The sequence below is a fragment of the Salvelinus namaycush genome, chromosome 13, assembly GCF_016432855.1.
Source record: "Salvelinus namaycush isolate Seneca chromosome 13, SaNama_1.0, whole genome shotgun sequence".
NCBI classification, from domain to species: Eukaryota; Metazoa; Chordata; class Actinopteri; order Salmoniformes; family Salmonidae; genus Salvelinus; species Salvelinus namaycush.
In genome coordinates this window covers 21,652,303-21,671,688 of record NC_052319.1, presented here as the reverse complement: position 1 = coordinate 21,671,688, position 19,386 = coordinate 21,652,303, and the positions used below count along the sequence as shown (strand labels likewise).

Sequence of the window (19,386 nt, the reverse complement as noted above, 5' to 3'; positions counted from 1 at the left end):
CAAGAACCCGATGGTCACTCTGACAGAGCTCTGGAGTTCCTCTGTGGAGATGGGAGAACCTTCCAGAGGGACAACCATCTCTGCAGCACTCCACCAATCAGGATTTTATGGTAGAGTGGCCACTCCTCAGTAAAAGGCACATGACAGTCCGCTTGGAGTTTGCCAAAAGGCACCTAAAGACTCTCAGACCATGAGAAACAAGATTCTCTGGTCTGACGAAACCAAGAATGAACTCTTTGGCCTGAATCGTAAGCGTCATGTCTGGAGGAAACCTGCCATCATCCCTACGGTGAAGCATGGTGGTGGCAGCATCATGCTGTGGGGATTTTCAGCTGCAGGGACTGGGAGACTAGTCAGGATCGAGGGAAAGATGAACAGATCAAAGAGAGATCCCTTGATGAAAATCTGCTCCAGAGCGCTCAGGATCTCAGACTGGAGCGAAGGTTCACCTTCCAACAGGACAATGACCATAAGGACAATGACCATAAGCACACAGCCAAGACAATGCAGGAGTGGCTTCGGGACAAGTCTCTGAATGTCCTTGAGTGTTCCAGCCAGAGCCCGGACTTGAACCGGATCAAACTTCTCTGGAGAGACCTGAAAATAGCAGTGCAGCAACACTCCCCATCCAATCTAACAGAGCTTGAGAGGATCTGCAGAGAAGAATGGGATAAACTCCCCAAATACAGGTGTGCCTAGCCTGTAGCGTCATACCCAAGAAGACTCGAGGCTGTAATCGCTGTTAAAGTTGCTTCAACAAAGTACTGAGTAAAGTGTCTGAATACTAATCTAAATGTGATATTTCAGGGTTTAAAAAAAAAGAAAATTAGCAAAAATGTTTTAAAACCTGTTTTTACTTTGTCATTATGGGGTATTGTGTGTAGATTGATGAGGGGGAAAAAACTAATTTAATTAATACATTTTAAAATATATATTTTTTTTTAAAGTCAAGAGGTCTGAATACGGGGCCTAATGCCGCAGTGGTCTAAGGCCGCAATGCCGCAGTGGCCTAATTAGGCCGCAGTGGCCTAATGCCGCAGTGGTCTAAGGCATTGCATCGCAGTGCTAGCTGTGCCACCAGAGACTCTGGGTTCGAGTCCAGGCTCTGTCGCAGCCGGCCGCGACCGGGAGGTCCATGGGGCGACGCACAATTGGCCGAGCGTTGTCCGGGTTAGGGAGGGTTTGGCCGGTAGGGATATCCTTGTCTCATCGCGCACTAGCGACTCCTGTGGCCGGCCGGGCGCAATGCGCGCTGACCAGTTCGCTAGGTGTACGGTGTTTCCTCCGACACATTGGTGCGGCTGGCTTCCGGGCTGGATGCGCGCTGTGTTAAGAAGCAGTGCGACTTGGTTGGGTTGTGTTTCGGAGGGACGCATGGCTCTCGACCTTCGTCTCTCCCGAGCCCGTACGAGAGTTGTAGCGATGAGACAAAACAGTAACTACTAACAATTGGATACCACGAAAAAGGGGGTAAAAAAAAAAGAACAAAAAGAGGTCTGAATACTTTCCGAAGGCACTGTAGGGCAAATAAAATTATTCAAATGGTAAATTAACCGCATCTCTCTCTCACTCTGTGGTGGCGTAAATAAGAGTCAAGGTAAGTTCTCAACATCTTGCTGAATTTATCTAAACTAATTCCTATCTGAATTTCTGTCGGTGTCCATTTTGAAAGTGCTGAAGGAAGACCTAACTCGTCGCAGCTCGTTTGCTTGTACTTGCTTATACTTAGAGATACTGTAAATGTTAATGATATAAGAACAAACCTCATGAATTTACTGAACAGAAATGTAATAATGTTTGTGTATGGTTCAAAACTCATGTTGGCATTCGTTATTATTGAGGGATAATCCGAGTTACACAAATCCACAAGGAGTCATTAGAAATCATATTTATTTAAGCAAGTCAGTCATATCAGCTATGGTTTTAAAAAGGCAGTTGAATGAAATGTTTCGCTGCCAGACAAGGCTCCGTTGATTTTCAGGTGTAGCTGTGGTAAGGATTCACACCATGGTGCTGAAAGGAATGCTCCGCTGTTGGGACAGCTTTATATAGGCCCTAACAGTTTGTGGGCACCGTTTTTTCACCGTTATAGTGGAATTAATGTATTGTTTAGTGTTGTGGTTTTGCTGGCATGCATCTAAAAAAAATGGTTGAGTTTGCCCCAACAAGATTTACATGCTAAAATCGCCACTGCTCATGAGACTTGATTTTCATCTTGCGCACTGTGTAAGCATATCTGTCCGTTATATCAGAGTGCTGCAGGTTATGTGCTTTCTGTTCTGTGTCTAGACCAATCAGATTCCCGGAAATCACAGGTTGTGCAGGCCGGGCACAAAGCACATTAACTAGCAAAACGCTCACCGCTCCACTGTCCTCCGGTAAATATATACTGAACAAAAATATAACGCAACATGTAAAGTGTTGGACCCATGTTTCATGCTCTGAAATAAAAGACCCCAGAAATGTTCCATATGCACAAAAAGCACATTTCTCTCAGATGTTGTGAACAAATTTGTTTAGATTGCTATTAGTGAGCATTTTTCATTTGCCAAGATAATCCATCCACCTGACAGGTGTGGCATATCAAGAAGCTGATTAAACAGCATGATCATTACACTGGTGCACCTTGTGCTGAGGACAATAAAAGGCCACTCTAAAATGAGCAGTTTTGTCACACAGCACAATGCCACAGATGGCTCAAGTTTTGAGGGAGCATGCAATTGGCATGTTGACTGCATGAATGTCCACCAGAGCTGTTGCCAAAGAATTTAATGTTCATTTCTCTACCATAAGCAGCCTCCAACGTCATTTTAGAGAATTTGGCAGTACGACCAACAGGCCTCACAACTGCAGACCACATGTAACCACGCCAGCCCAGGACTTCTGTATCCGGCTTCTTCACCTGCGTGATTAGCTGAGACCAGCCACCAGGACAGCTGATGAAACTGTGGGTTTGCACATCCTAATTATTTCTGCACAAACTGTCAGAAAACGTCCCAGGGAAGCTCATCTGCGTGCTTGACCTGACTGCAGTTTGGGTCGTAACCGAATTCAGTGGGCAAATGCTCACCTTCGATTGCCAGAACTGTGCTCTTATAGGATTAATCCCAGTTTCAAATGTACCAGGCAGATGGCAGTCAGCGTGTATGGCGTTGTGTGGATGAGCGGTTTGCAGTGCCCCATGGTGGCAGTGGGTTATTGTATGCGAAGCCATACACAACGGACAGAAAACACAATTACGTTTATTCGATGGCAATTTGAATGCACAGAGATACTGTGACAAGATCCTGAGGCCCATTGTCGTGCCATTCATCTGCCGCCATCACCTCATGATGCACGGTCCCATGTCGCAAGGATCTGTACACAATTCCTGGAAGCTGAAAATGTCCCAGTTCTTCCATGGCCTGCATACTCACCAGACATGTCACCCATTGAGTATGTTTGGGATGCTCTGGATCGACATGTACGACAGCATGTTCTATTTCCCACCAATATCCAGCAACTTCGCACAGCCATCGAAGAGGAGTGGGACAAGATTCCACAGGCCCCAATCAACAGCCTGATCAACTCTATGTGAAGGAGATGTCGTTCTGCATGAGGCAAATGGTGGTCACACTAGATACTGACTGGTTTTCTGATCCACACCCCTACCTTTATTTTTTCTTCAGGTATCTGTGACCAACATATGCATATCTGTATTCCTAGTCATGTGAAATCCATAGATTAGGACATAATGAATTTATTCCCTTATATGAACTGTAACTATATTTATATAGCCTGACAACACATCACTCCTGACATACAGACGCAAGAACCCTTTACAGAAATGTATGTGAAGAAAACAAGATGATTTCTCAGTCTGCTCAACTGAGCTGGTAATTGTTAAAAGATTTTATATAGGGTTAAGATAAATGATTAAATAATTCTACCCGGAAACTTAACCATTAGGGATTAGAGGTTATGTAGCATGGACAAGGAGTAATTAAAAATAATAAACAGTTGGACCTGGGAAGAGAGGAATGTATGTGTGTGCCGAAAGAAAACAAAGAGGAGCCTTAACCTATGTTTGAACCGATCCAGCTATAACTCTGGGGAGATAAGATAGGACAGGGAGAGCCCCTCCAGGTTTCCCTTATCTGGGGGGGACTGGAACTGTCAGCTGAGTGGTAATAAACTGTGGTGAGACTCCAGGAGAAAAAGAGAGAATCCAAATGTTAGTGTGTATGTATGTGCGTAGGTTAAGAGAAGGTTATAAAAGGAACGTCTTTGTATATGCACAGCAGCGCTCTCGTAAATAAATTTTCTGACTATCGTAGCTGGGCCTCCATCTGATTCATTTCAACCAGTTTCCTACAAATTCTGGGTTTCAGGCTGAGTAGTTAATTGAATTGGGTTGATGAACATCGAGAACATAATTTTCATGACAGTAATGTAATGTGGTAATGTAATGTAGCCTATGTATAGCCCATTTATTTGTGTTTGGATAAAATGTGAATGTGATCAAATTTGGCTAAATTCCACCTATTGTATCTCTGTGTTTACATGTCTATATTTCCACCTATTGTATCTCTGTGTTTACATGTCTATATTTCCCCCTATTGTATCTCTGTGTTTACAGGTCTATATTTCCACCTATTGTATCTCTGTGTTTACATGTCTATATTTCCACCTATTTTATCTCTGTGTTTACAGGTCTATATTTCCACCTATTGTATCTCTGTGTTTACATGTCTATATTTCCCCCTATTGTATCTCTGTGTTTACAGGTCTATATTTCCACCTATTGTATCTCTGTGTTTACAGGTCTATATTTCCACCTATTTTATCTCTGTGTTTACATGTCTATATTTCCACCTATTTTATCTCTGTGTTTACATGTCTATATTTCCACCTATTGTATCTCTGTGTTTACATGTCTATATTTCCAAGATATCCTAATGATGTTTGTTTGTGTATATAGGGCAGACGACTACTTGTATTCCACATTTTAGCAATGTCAGAGCTTGCGATATTGGGTTAAATTAGTTTGTGGCCCACCCCAAGCCAGACATTATTCTGTACTTTTAGAGTTTAGGGGGTATGTCCCAATATCTATCAATTTAACCACTTTTGCAGTAAAATATTTTTACACAAACATCCGTTTCATAAACGGGAGACGGAGATGTGAAAAAACATGGTTGTTTTGTTCTACCTTGGGTAGAGGTATCTAAAAAAGATGGGGCCTTGCCAAATGCATCCCTCTGATACCAAATATAGAAACATATTGTGATTTGCTAACATTTCAATTTACATCTAGGAATATCTCTAGGCAGAATTTCTCATTTGCAAAGTTTTAATTACATTAGTATTGCACAGCAGCTGGTTCCCCCCCCCAACTTGAGTAAGAGAATAGTGCATAATAAAGCATTCCAACATAAGATAAATAAAAGAGACCTAACACAAACGCTGACAAACAATTTAACATTTTATTTATCGAAAAAGTCAATAGTTACTTATTCATGACCACCTACTGAATCCACAATTCTTCCAACATATTACTATTATTATTACAATTTATTGTTATTTATCCAGTCAGAGGCTGTTTCCTCACTCTCTGCCCTTCTTTCCCAGTTGCCCGAGTTTGTTATGAGAGGTCATGGTTGTTACATCCCAATAATCTCTCCTTTCTCCTGAAGTGTGCACTCATTCACAACTCCCCACAAATATAAAGGCATGGGATTGGTGGAGGCATGGGCTAGGAGTTTCCATATGCCAGTGATTTCCTTTCGAATCCATGAAGGGAAGTGAACAAGTGCACACTTCGGGAGAAAGGAGAGATTATTGTGACGAAATAATATATCCTGCGGTAGCAAGATATGACCTGGGCTCTTTCTCAGAAGTCTTTCCTGGATTCCTCACGTGTCTCATGAATTCCTTGATGAATCACCTCTTTCTTAAAATGCAATGGAGAAGATCCAAGCTTAATACCCTCAAGCCTTCTCCTCCAATGCATTTTTTTTAGAACGAGTCGATGAATGAAATCAGCAAAGAAACCCTTTTAAGACTCGCCCCTGTAACAATAGCAACAGAAGAGATGGTAGTAAACGGAAAGGCAGTTCTAAAGGCAGCGCTAAAGACTCACTGGCATCAGGCTCTAGTTTACCTACACTCCCATTGCTCTGACGCCCATACAATATATTAAGCTGTTGGTCTTTGAGTAAATATGTTAAATATAAATATTCATTAGTCAGATTCAAGTATTGAAGGTTTAAAGCTACAAAGCCAAGTAATCTTTCAAATACATTAAGTAGCAACACTGAGCAAAATCGTTAAGTTGCGTTTACCCCACGCTAGGCTAAATCAATCCATTTCAAGTAGTGCACTAGTTTCCTCAAATACCCCCCACCTTTATGTTGCTAGGCCATATATATTAAACAAAAAAAGTAACATGAAGATAAATCCTAATAAACTAAATGATATGACTGCTTCAACCTATTCCCTATACTTTAAGAGTAATTATTTCACAGCAGAAAGGCTAAGTACTACAACTAATGAAACACTGACGCTATCCTTGATAACAGCAGTACCTTGTCTGTTCAAATCAGGAATATGGTTCCCAGTTCACTTTGGCCAACTAGTAGTAACACTAAACTAGTAGTAACTAGTAAATACTCAAATGAACAGTGAAAATAATCCAGTTCAAATGTGTAGATAAGAGAATTGATCACAACTATTGGCCCATGTCTGTCAAAAAGGCACTAACAGACAGACAACTCAGACTATTGATAGAATTATTAAGACACATTAAACTGAAATGGTGGTGCTGAGCGGTGTTGCTTCCGGAGGTGTAGGGGTGCAGTCTTGTTTGGCATTAAGAAGATCACATCCATATTCCATCGTCTTATTCCACTTCTGTTGTGACCGTAAAGGACGCCCATCCATCTGGAGGTCTGTGCAGCTGTCCACAGACTGACCTCTTGAACACACCCACAGTATTTTAGTGGTCACTCACTGGTCAGTCATCGTCACTTTCACTGCCAGACTCACTTAATTGCAGGTCATTCTCTGCAAAAAGGTGGAAGTGGGAAAGTTATAAATCCATTGAGTTCAAGTGGTGCATTTAACATCAACACCCCCATACCATGTCACAATATAGAAAATAGGAAATACACGCTTCTAGCCTGACTAGGTTCTGTATAGGTCTTACACGTACAGTAGAGTACAGTCTTACACGTACAGCCTAGATTAGGGTTGGGCGATATTATGGTATAAATCAACAATGTTTGACAGATATCATCAATGGCGATGACATCATGATATGTCAGACAATAGTACAGTTGTGGCCAAAAGTTTTGAGAATGACAAATATTCATTTCCACAAAGGTTGCTGCTTCAGTGTCTTTAGATATTTTTGTCAGATGTTACTATGGAATACTGAAGTATAATTAGAAGCATTTCATAAGTGTCAAAGGCTTTTATTGACAATTACATGAAGGTGATGCAAAGAGTCAATATTTGCAGTGTTGACCCTTCTTTTTCAAGACCTCTGCAATCCACCCTGGCATGCTGTCAATTAACTTCTGGGCCACATCCTGACTGATGGCAGCCCATTCTTGCATAATCAATGCTTGGAGTTTGTCAGAATTTGTGGGGTTTTGTTTGTCCACCCACCTCTTGAGGATTGACCACAAGTTCTCAATGGGATTAAGGTCGGGGGAGTTTCCTGGCCATGGACCCAAAATATCGATGTTTTGTTCCCCGAGCCACTTAGTTATCACTTTTGCCTTATGGCAAGGTGCTCCATCATGGTGGAAAAGGCATTGTTCGTCACCAAACTGTTCCTGGATGGTTGGGAGAAGTTGCTCTCGGAGGATGTGTTGGTACCATTCTTTATTCATGGCTGTGTTCGTAGGCAAAATTGTGAGTGAGCCCACTCCCTTGGCTGAGAAGCAACCCCACACATGAATGGTCTCAGGATGCTTTACTGTTGGCATGACACAGGACTGATGGTAGCGCTCACCTTGTCTTCTCCAGACAAGCTTTTTTCCGGATGCCCCAAACAATCGGAAAGGGGATTCATCAGAGAAAATGACTTTACCCCAGTCCTCAGCAGTCCAATCCCTGTACGTTTTGCAGAATATTAGTCTGTCCCTGATGTTTTTCCTGGAGAGAAGTGGCTTCTTTGCTGCCTTTCTTGACACCAGGCCATCCTCCAAAAGTCTTCGCCTCACTGTGCGTGCAGATGCACTCACACCTGCGTGCTGCCATTCCTGAGCAAGCTCTGTACTGGTGGTGCCCCGATCCCGCAGCTGAATCAACTTTAGGAGACAGTCCTGGCGCTTGCTGGACTTTCTTGGGCGCCCTGAAGCCTTCTTCACAACAATTTAACCGCTCTCCTTGAAGTTCTTGATGATCCGATAAATGGTTACTGGCAGCAATATCCTTGCCTGTGAAGCCCTTTTTGTGCAAAGCAATTATGACGGCACATGTTTCCTTGCAGGTAACCATATTTGACAGAGGAAGAACAATGATTCCAAGCAGCACCCTCCTTTTGAAGCTTCCAGTCTGTTATTTGAACTCAATCAGCATGACAGAGTGATCTCCAGCCTTGTCCTCACCAACACTCACACCGGTGCTAACGAGAGAATCACTGACATGATGTCAGCTGGTCCTTTTGTGGCAGGGCTGAAATGCAGTGGAAATGTTTTTGGGGGATTCAGTTCATTTGCATGGCAAAGAGGGACTTTGCAATTAATTGCAATTCATCTGATCACTCTTCACAACATTCTGGAGTATATGCAAATTGCCATCACACAAACTGAGGCAGCAGACTTTGTGAAAATTAATATTTGTGTCATTCAAAACTTTTGGCCACGACTGTATATATACACACACACTCAAAAGTTTGGGGTCACTTAGCTTTTCTTTCAAAAACAAGGAAATTTCATTTTTTTTGTCCATTAAAATAACATCAAATTGATCAGAAATACAGTGTAGACATTGTTAATGTTGTAAATGACTATTGTAGCTGGAAACGGCAGAATTTTTATGTAATATCTACATAGGCTTACAAAAGCCCATTATCAACCATAAACCCTGTGTTCCAATGGCACGTTTTGTTTGCTAATCCAAGTTGATAATTTTAAAAGTCTAATTGACCATTCGAAAACCATTTTGCAATGATGTTAGCACAGCTGAAAAGGGTTGTGCTGATTAAAGCAGCAATAAAACTGGCCTTCTTTAGACTAGTTGAGTATCTGGAGCGTCAGCATTTGTGGGATTACAGGCTCAAAATGGCCAGAAACAAAGTACTTTCTTCTGAAACTCGTCAGTGGGTTCTTGTTCTGAGAAATGAAGGCTATTCCTTGCGAGAAACTGCCAAGAAACTGAAGATCTCATTCAATGCTGTGTACTACTCCCTTCACAGAACAGCGCAAACTGGTGTCTACATTAGTGTCAAGTTTGAGAAACAAACGCCTCACAAGTCCTCAACTGGCAGCTTCATTAAATAGTACACGCAAAACACCAGTCTCAAAGTCAACAATGAAGTGGCGACTCTGGGATGCTGACCTTCTAGGCAATTGGAGCTCAATTGGATTCAGGTCTGGGGAACGGGCGGGCCAGTCCATAGCATCAATGCCTTCCTCTTGCAGGAACTGCTGACACACTCCAGCCACATGAGGTCTAGCATTGTCTTGCATTAGGAGGAACCCAGGGCCAACCGCACCAGCATATGGTCTCACAAGGGGTCTGAGGATCTCATCTCGGTACGTAATGGCAGTCAGGCTACCTCTGGCGAGCACATGGAGGGCTGTGCGGCCCCACAAAGAAATGCCACCCCACACCATGACTGACCCACCGCCAAACCGGTCATGCTGGAGGATGTTGCAGGCAGCAGAACGTTCTCCACGGCGTCTCCAGACTCTGTCACGTGCTCAGTGTGAACCTGCTTTCATCTGTGAAGAGCACAGGGCGCCAGTGGCGAATTTGCCAATCTTGGTGTTCTCTGGCAAATGCCAAACGTCCTGCACGGTGTTGGGCTGTAAGCACAACCCCCACCTGTGGACGTCGGGCCCTCATACCACCCTCATGGAGTCTGTTTCTGACCATTTGAGCAGACACATGCACATTTGTGGCCTGCTGGAGGTCATTTTGCAGGGCTCTGGCAGTGCTCCTCCTTGCACAAAGGCGGAGGTAGCGGTCCTGCTGCTGGGTTGTTGCCCTCCTACGGCCTCCTCCACGTCTCCTGATGTACTGGCCTGTCTCCTGGTAGCGCCTCCATGCTCTGGACACTACGCTGACAGACACAGCAAACCTTCTTGCCACAGCTCGCATTGATGTGCCATCCTGGATGAGCTGCACTACCTGAGCCACTTGTGTGGGTTGTAGACTCCGTCTCATGCTACCACTAGAGTGAGAGCACCGCCAGCATTCAAAAGTGACCAAAACATCAGCCAGGAAGCATAGGAACTGAGAATTGGTCTGTGGTCACCACCTGCAGAACCACTCCTTTATTGGGGGTGTCTTGCTAATTGCCTATAATTTCAACCTGTTGTCTATTCCATTTGCACAACAGCATGTGAAATTTATTGTCAATCAGTGTTGCTTCCTAAGTGGACAGTTTGATTTCACAGAAGTGTGATTGACTTGGAGTTACATTGTGTTGTTTAAGTGTTCCCTTTATTTTTTTGAGCAGTGTATAGATATATATATATATATTATTTTTTTTTGCAGACATGCCAAATGACCTACCTATTCCAATTTGCCATAGCCTTTTTCAATAAATATGTGGTAGGTAGGTAGACTTAGCCTACTATTCACATAATGCAATAGTATGTCTACAATGTATATTGTAGACGGAGCGCAGCGCACCAAAATGTCATGATCAACTTTCAAATCAATCTAGGAGGCCAGTAACAGAGTTCGATCTCAGAAAGTTGTTGTTGAATAGCCTACATAAAAACATGATATGGTAATAATGAGAAAGAGAGAACCAACAATTGCCAGATAGAATAATAAAATGGGAAGTTTAAAGAAACCTTAATTTTCTGGCCTCCACCTGACCAAAGCTTCAGGAAAAACAAATGGTGTGCAGCTGGACAAACCTTGCAAACCAAACAGCCAATATTACAGGCCTACACTAAGCTTCTGTCAATGAAGTAAACATTACCTGTACAAGTTAAACTTAGAAATTAATATGTCTGTTATTGTGGAAGTGTTTATTCACGTCCTTGAATTGCGCAACTGGCATTACATAAGCTCCAAAAGCAGGAACAAAAAAAAAGACTAAAGACTAACCCACCTTTGGATAGGCTACACATTACTAAATAAATAAGAATTAAATTACCCCAAAAAATTACACTGCAAATAAGTATGTTAAGGCACAACATTTTGGCTACATTTATTTTGAATAAGACGCATGTGTGAATACAGGCTTTGAAAATTCAACAAATAGAAAGTGCAATGAATAACCATTCTGACTATTTTTCTTGTCATTATATATTAGCTGACAAAGTTCTGGCAAGGAACACAAGCATGTTCACCTTTTCTAGTTTTAATAGACTGCGGAGCAGGGTAACACTATTGCCTGCTGTTGGCCTACTGAAAACACATTCAGACAGAACGCTTTTTGCAGGCGAAGTTGGTCAAGAGCGGAAAGCGACCCTCATTCCCTCTCCACCAAGCCAGAGGGTCATCATCTCCTCTGATTACATCTTTGACTGCAGTGGCTTGCGAAAGTATTCACCCCCCTTGGCATTTTTTCTATTTTGTTGCCTTACAACCTGGAATTAAAATAGATTTTTTGGGGTGTTTGTGTTATTTGATTTACACAACATGCCTACCACTTTGAAGATGCTAAATATTTTTTCTTGAGAAACAAATAAGACAAAAAAAACTGAACTTGAGCGTGCATAACTATTCAACCCCCCAAAGTCAATACTTTGTAGAGCCACCTTTAACAGCAATTGCAGCTGCAAGTCTCTTGGGGTATGTCTCTATAAGCTTGGTACATCTAGCCACTGGGATTTTTGCTCATTCTTCAAGGCAAAACTGCTCCAGCTCCTTCAAGTTGGATGGGTTCCACTGGTGTACAGCAATCTTTAAGTCATACCACAGATTCTCAATTGGATTAAGGTCTGGGCTTTGACTAGGTCATTCCAAGAAATGTAAATGTTTCTCCTTAAAACCACTCGAATGTTGCTTAGCAGTATGCTTAGGGTCATTGTCCTGCTGGAAGGTGAACCTCCGTCCCCGTCTCAAATCTCTGGAAGACAAACAGGTTTCCCTCAAGAATTTCCCTGTATTTAGCGCTATCCATCATTCATTCAATTCTGACAAGTTTCCCAGTCCCTGCCGATGATGGTGTTCCCGGGGTATGTGGGATGGTGTTCCCGGGGTAATGTGAGGTGTTGGGTTTGCGCCAGACATAGCGTTTTCTTTGATGGCCAAAAAGCTCAGTTTTAGTCTCATCTAACCAGAGTACCTTCTTCCATATGTTTGGGGGGTCTCCCACATGCTCTTTGGCGAACACCAAATGTGTTTGCTTATTTTTTTCTTTAAGCAATGGCTTTTTTTCTGGCAACTGTTCCGTAAAGCCCAGCTCTGTGGAGTGTACGGTTTAAAGTGGTCCTATGGACAGATACTCCAATCTCCGCTGTGGAGCTTTGCAGCTCCTTCAGGGTTATCTTTGGTCTCTTTGTTGCCTCTCTGATTAATGCCCTCCTTGCCTGGTCCGTGAGTTTTGGTGTGCGGCCAGCTCTTGACAGGTTTGTTGTGGTGCCATATTCTTTCTATTTTTTAATAATGGATTTAAAATGGTGCTCCGTGGGATGTTCAAGGTTTCGGATCTTTTTTTATAACCCAAACCTGATCTGTACTTCTCCACAACTTTGTCCCTGACCTGTTTGGAGGTGTTCTTGGTCTTCATGGTGCCGCTTGTTTGGTGGTGTCCCTTGCTTAGTGATGTTGCAGACCCTGGGGCCTTTCAGAACAGGTGTACATATACTGAAGTCATGTGACAGATCATGTAACACTTAATTTGTTCAAGTTCACCTGTGTGCAATCTGTGACTTCTGAACGTAATTGGTTGCACCAGCTCTTATTTAGGGGCTTCATAGCAAAGGGGGTAAATACATATGCATGCATCACTTCCGTTTGGAATGGTTTTTTTTTGTTTTTTTTAACAGGTAATTGTTTTCATTTCACTTCACCAATTTGGACTATTTAGTGTATGTCCATTACATGAAATCCAAATAAAAATCTATTTAAATTACAGGTTGCAATGTAACAAAATAGGAAAATCGCACTGTAAAACGCACAATGTTTGGTTCCAAATCACCATTCAAAGTTATCAGTACCACACACACCATATGATTGATTTATATTTATCAAATGTATTTGCACACAAGAAAATACAATATTGGTAAGATGATGTCCACATTTTAGAGTCTAATCATTAGACTCTAAATCGGGTGATTTGTGCATGACAGAGGCTTCATATTACAGATCGTTTACGCGTTGCGAGGCAACGCAACGACACGCTCCCCCAGCCCTGGGAAAAATAAATAGATAGACAATACAATTGTATATCAACGATGTTTGATCAGGTCGATGAGATGATGTGTCATTCCAGACATCGCCCAATCCTAGCCTACATCCACAGTAATGCAAAAATAAATTCTGATATGGCAATGCAAATATAAAATGGTTCTATACAAGTATTTAAAGCTGCGATGTGTAACTTTTTGGGCAACAAACCAAGCTCTCATTGAAAGCAAGTCTAAGATGCTATGCTTCCTGTTCTTAAGTTTCTTTTACTTTCTGTTTTGTACACCAGCTTCAAACAGCTGAAAATACAATATTTTTGTTTATTTAAATTATATTTCAGAGCGGTTTAGATGGTATAATGATTCTTGTTTTGTCACAAACTGAAATTAAGTGAACTATTAGTTTTACAGGAGAGGAGAGAGACTGACACAGAGAGTAAGTGAGAGAGAGAACAGAAGAGATAGGGATGAACTTACTTAATGTGCTCAATAGGTGTCCTCCACTGCGAGTTGGTGATGGTGGGGAGGTGGTGGTGGTGACAGTGGTGAGGACAGGCATGCCCTGGTGGGGTGGTGGCCCTGTGGGGGGACCCCCAGGGGGTCTGGGGGGGGGGGGATGCCGGGACTCATCCTCAGAGTCACTACCGCTGGAACTGTCCCCACTACTGGAGGATGAGGAGCTGTGGGAGTCTGAGGACGAGTCCCCACTACTCATCTGGTCCATGACCCGCGCCTCTGCCATTAGCTCTGTAGCACACACACACACACACACAGAGAGAGAAAACAATGATGTCACCTCTGACCTTGAATCACAACACAAGAGGATTTACAAACATAGCAATTGTTTCATTTATATGAACATGGACTAGAATCTATACAGAGCAAAAATATAAAACCCAACATGCAACAATTTCAAAGATTTTACTGAGTTACAGGTCATACCAGGAAATCAGTCAATTGAAATAAATAAATGATGCCCTAATCTATGGATTTCACACGACTGGGAATACAGATATGCATCTGTTGGTCACAGATAACTTTTTTTTTAAACACAAATGCCCCCAGCACAAGGTGCACCTGTGTAATTATCGTGCTGTTTAATCAGTTTCTTGCTATGCCACACCTGTCAGATGGATGGATTATCTTGGCAAAGGAGAAATTCTCACTAACAGTTATGTAAACACAGTAATATGATTTTTGTGCAAATGCCAAATTACTGGTATCTTATATTTCCCCTCATTGAACATGGGACCAACACTTTACATGTGTACATGGGTTTATATTTTTGTTCGGTGTAGATGGTTTGAGAGAAGGATAGCTTTTACACATGATGCTCTACTGGTGGTCTACATACCTCTCTCAATGTCATCCATGGGGGAGGCAGGGGACATATTCTCTTTGGGAGGAGAACTCTTGGAGCCTGCTGGGGTCTTGCTGCTGCTGCCATTACCACTAGTCTTCATCTGCTGGCTCAGACGACTGGTCTGCTGCTCTATACGAGACTGGATCTTACTGCTGCCTTCAGCCCTGACAACCCAAACACACAAGATTATAGTTAACAACTAAATATGGAATGCAAATCAGAATGACAAGATAATCTAGAAAGGAAGCAGTTCAAAATGGAGAGTTAGTGTCCAATAAGAAATGCTTATTGTTTTTCCATTGCAAAAATGTTTTGTTACAGTTTGCCCAAATAAACAAGTCGACCGTAGTCTGTCCACCCACCTGGTCTTCTTGACAGCAATGTTGCTGTTGAGTTTCTCCAGACGGTACTCTCCAGTATCGTGGTTTACGATGAGAATACATTCCTTCATATAAGGCCTCTTGGATCCTTTGAAGACTGTTACAGGGGCAGTGGATCCCTAGGTAAAAGGGGAACATCAAGGTAATCAGTTGATCACTGGATATAGAGATTAAAAAGGGGGGGGGGGGGGGGGGGGGGGTCATTTATGTGCTTAATTCTTACCTCCAGATTGGGCAGTGTGATAGTAACTTGTTCTCCTTTTCCCACCTCCAGCTCCCCCACACAGGCGGTGTCAATGGAGGCTGGTTTAAAGTCATCTGGATCAAAGAGATAAAAGAACAGCCTGAGTTCCAAACTACTGAATTACACAGCAAAGCATATGGGCAGACTGAAGGCTACGCACAAAAACATCATTGGTTTGGTCCATTCTGATATAATGAAGTTGAAGTTACCACTGTTCATCAACAGATGGAGCCACAAGGCCACCACTATTGTTGTAGCTGCTCAAACGGATCAATGGATGCCAGAAGCAAGTGCGGCTAGCCAAAAGCCCAATTAAAAGTACAAACATGTAATAGTACAGTTTAAACTAAGGACTCTAAATGGATAACTAGATCACTTTTAATAAAGTGACATCGATTTAGACGAAGTAACTAGCTAGCTATTTAATTTGAATCGTATGTTTTGGGGCTTAACGTTAACTAGCTAGCTAATATTATCATAGCAAGTTAGCTAGCAAGTATGATCAAAATGCCACTTACATCTCACCGTGTGGTAAGCGCCTTTGGGTTGTTTCTCAAATGTTTCGCCTAATTTCAAAACATGTTCTTGATTATCAAAGTTTGAGTATGTTATTGCATTCATATTCTAATAAAGGTTTCAACCATATGTTAACAAACATGATACTTTCCACCTCCATTCGATACCATCTATGACCGAATTATGGACTTCAAAAGCTAAGTTCTGCCCTTTCTTCGTTGTGATTGGTCAGACTGGTCTATTTTCGTTTTTTGATTCGTTCAAAGACTTGTCAATCACCAATTGGATAATTTCAGGCGGAAGTAGCTTCAGTGGTAATGTCACATGACATGGGTTTGCTTAAAACAGTACAGTACAGTATGAAGATAGGCTAAAACTGCTTCTCCAATAGAAATCCCCGATCACACTTATAGGCGATGTCATGGCGACGTTGGCTAGCTAAGCTCATGCGCAGAAACACGTCATCAGGTCGTTCTTATGTCAGAAGATTTTGTTGTGAGTTAGATTTTATTTTAAAATAAACTACTATTAATGTTAATTTGAGAGACTGATATTTTGTTTTATTTTGATCCAAATGATATTGACGCTGATTTAACTTTCATTGTTAATTAGTTTATTTTTCATGGAAGATTCTTTATCCATAAAATGAAGTGGGCGGAGAACAAACCCCTCTTCACATTATTGAAGATAGAATTGAAATATTATTTTGTAATTGTCAGTAAATGTAAAAACAAAAAGCAATACGCACCATAAAACTTTTATACAAATTGAAAATGTATCTTGATATGTAGGTTAGGTTAACAAACGGTCGTCTCGCGCCTAACCGCGCATGTGCAGGCCGTCAAATCAAAGACACTCCTTCAATATAAAGTAGATTTTTACGAAAATGAAACGTTTCATATTGTCACTTTCGCGATGTTGGAGTAATAACATGTTCAACTACTTAAGACATTGTGTGAAGTCTAAGTTGTGCGTTTAGATTTTGAGAAAATTCACAACTAATGAAGAATCTTTCACTTCTCTCATTGACTTATCAAATACCGGTCTCGTCTGTTTTGTAAACATTCCCGGGAGTCTCGCGATGTTGCGCCTCTGTGTTTTGAAACTCTGTGTTATAACCGTACAAGTGTTTTATATTTATGGAGCTTCTACACTATATATACAAAATATATATACTATATATTCAACATGGCACCGTCATAGGAGGCCGCCTTTCCAACAAATCAATTTTGTCAAATTTCTGCCCTGCTTGAGCTGCCCCATCAACTGAAAGTGCTGTTATTGTGAAGTGGAAACACCTGCGAAGTGGTAGGCCACACAAGCTCACAGAACAGGACTGACGAGTGCTGAAGCGTGTAGAGCGTAAAAATCGTCTGTCCTCGGTTGCAACACTCAATATCGAGTTCCAAACTGCCTTTGGCAGCAAGGTCAGCACAAGAACTGTTCATAGGAAGCTTCATGAAATGGGTTTCCTTGGCAGAGCAGCTGCACACAAGCCTAAGATCACCATGCGAAATGCCAAGCGTCAGCTGAACTGGTGTAAAGCTCGCCGCCATTGGACTCTGGAGCAGTGGAAACGCATTCTCTGGAGTGATGAATCACGCTTCACCATCTGGCAGTCCGACAAACGAAACTGGGTTTGGCGGATGCCTGGAGAATGCTACCTGCCCCAATGCATAGTGCCAACTGTAAAGTTTGGTGGAGGAGGAATAATGGTCTGGGAATTTTTTTCGTGGTTCGGGCTAGGCCCCTTAGTTCCAGTGATGGGAAATCTTAACGCTACAGGATACAATGACATTCTAGACAATTTTGTGTTTCCAACTTTGTGGCAACAGTTAGGGGAAGTCCCTTTCCTGTTTCAGCATGAGAATGTCCCTGTGCACAAAGCGAGGTCCAATGCTTTGTCAAGATCGGTGTGGAAGAACTTGACTGGCCTGCACAGAGCCCTCACCTCAACCCCATCGAACCCCTTTGGAATGTATTGGAATGCTGACTGCGAGCCAGGCCTAATTGCTTAACATCAGCGCCCAACCTTACTAATGCTCTTGTGGCTGAAAGGAAGCAAGTCCCCGCAGCAATGTTCCAACATCTATTGGAAAATTTTTGCAGAAGAGTGGAGGCTGTTATAGCAGCAAAGGGGGGGGTCCCATATTAATGCCCATGATTTTGGAATGAGATGTATAACGAGCAGGTGTCCAACATACTTTTGGTCATGTAGTGTATATGACAACATCACACAGAACAGAGTGTGATGGAGAGGAGTCGTCGATGGCCTGCTCCAAAGTAGCGATGGGCCTATAATAAGTGGACAAACAAACACAGCCAAACACTTAAAGGCCCAATTCAGACGTTTTTATATCAATATCAAATAATTTCTGGGTAACAATTAAGTAGGCTACCTTAATGTAATAGATTTCCATTCAAATGGGCAAAATACCTGTTTAGCAAAAGACTCTAACTGAAAACTAGCTGTTATTGGCAGAGAGGTTTGGAACTCTTTGTTATTAGTCTATTAACCAATTTACCGCATGGTGATGCCATGGAAAGCCAAAACTATTCAAACTTTCTGATTAGAAGGTGTAGAAGGTTTTTCTGTGTAGATTGTATTTTCAACAAGCAACTATCAGAAAATAACACTGCACAATGTTTTTCATACTTTTACAGTGTTAGTTTCATCAGCTGTTGTAATATGAAATAAAACACAGAAAAAAATAATGTTTTTGACTGCACTGGGCCTTTAACCATTTTCAACTCTTAGAGCTTTTAATGTTATTAAAGACAACATACAGTATTAGCCCAGTATTTCATAATACAGAACAGCATTGTTTGCATTGTTAAAAATAATTGTGATTCTTAAGACAATGAGAGAGAGAGATACAGTAGCCTAGTAGGCCAATACTTTGAACAGGTGGTCTAAGTAATTAATTAGTTCCAGTCATTTGCTACTATGACGATGGAATAGCTGAGCCTACGGTGCCGGGCTCTAACCCCAAAGCCTTGTTGTGGTAATAATAAGCTATTTTCCTTTCCTAAACTGTTAATGAATCCTAATCCTTTAATGCCTGCTGTGTCTGTACTTTTGCTGTCTGCACAAGCAATAGCCTATGTACCCCATTTAAACAGTAGGCTAGCTAGAGGATCAATTGTAGAGAAAGAGAATGTGAAGATTCTGAAAGTCAAGACCACATTCATATGACAACATTGGTCACTGTAACTGTATATGCCCGAATCACCTCAAAGAGCTGAAAAGGTTGAAGTGCCAATCCCATCAGCTTCGTCTGGACCCTGTTGTTGGAGAATGACGTCAAGTGTGGTGTGTTACTGTAAATGACAACCAGGTAGAGAGGGAGGGAGGGA

At 42.0% G+C, this 19,386-nt stretch overlaps 1 protein-coding gene across 1 annotated transcript; it reads right to left on the bottom strand.

The window, feature by feature from the left end:
- Positions 1-5,446: 5,446 nt before the first annotated feature.
- Positions 5,447-16,226, bottom strand: LOC120058324 (ELL-associated factor 2-like). Its single transcript, XM_039006906.1, has 6 exons — positions 16,032-16,226; positions 15,493-15,587; positions 15,252-15,388; positions 14,881-15,053; positions 14,004-14,273; positions 5,447-7,044 (listed from the first exon to the last, which is right to left on the bottom strand). Exons 1-6 carry the CDS (start codon positions 16,132-16,134, stop codon positions 6,995-6,997), a joined length of 828 nt encoding a protein of 275 aa, XP_038862834.1. The 5' UTR covers positions 16,135-16,226; the 3' UTR covers positions 5,447-6,994.
- Positions 16,227-19,386: the final 3,160 nt, after the last annotated feature.

What these genes read in the sequence shown, in the direction of transcription:
- LOC120058324 (XM_039006906.1), bottom strand. Translation starts at nt 16,134, where the DNA reads ATGAATGCAATAACATACTCAAACTTTGATAATCAAGAACATGTTTTG. An exon ending in CGCTTACCACACGGTGAGAT is followed by an intron (nt 15,588 to 16,031) that starts GTAAGTGGCATT and finishes TCTTTGATCCAG; the next exon opens with ATGACTTTAAACCAGCCTCC. An exon ending in TCACACTGCCCAATCTGGAG is followed by an intron (nt 15,389 to 15,492) that starts GTAAGAATTAAG and finishes CCTTTTACCTAG; the next exon opens with GGATCCACTGCCCCTGTAAC.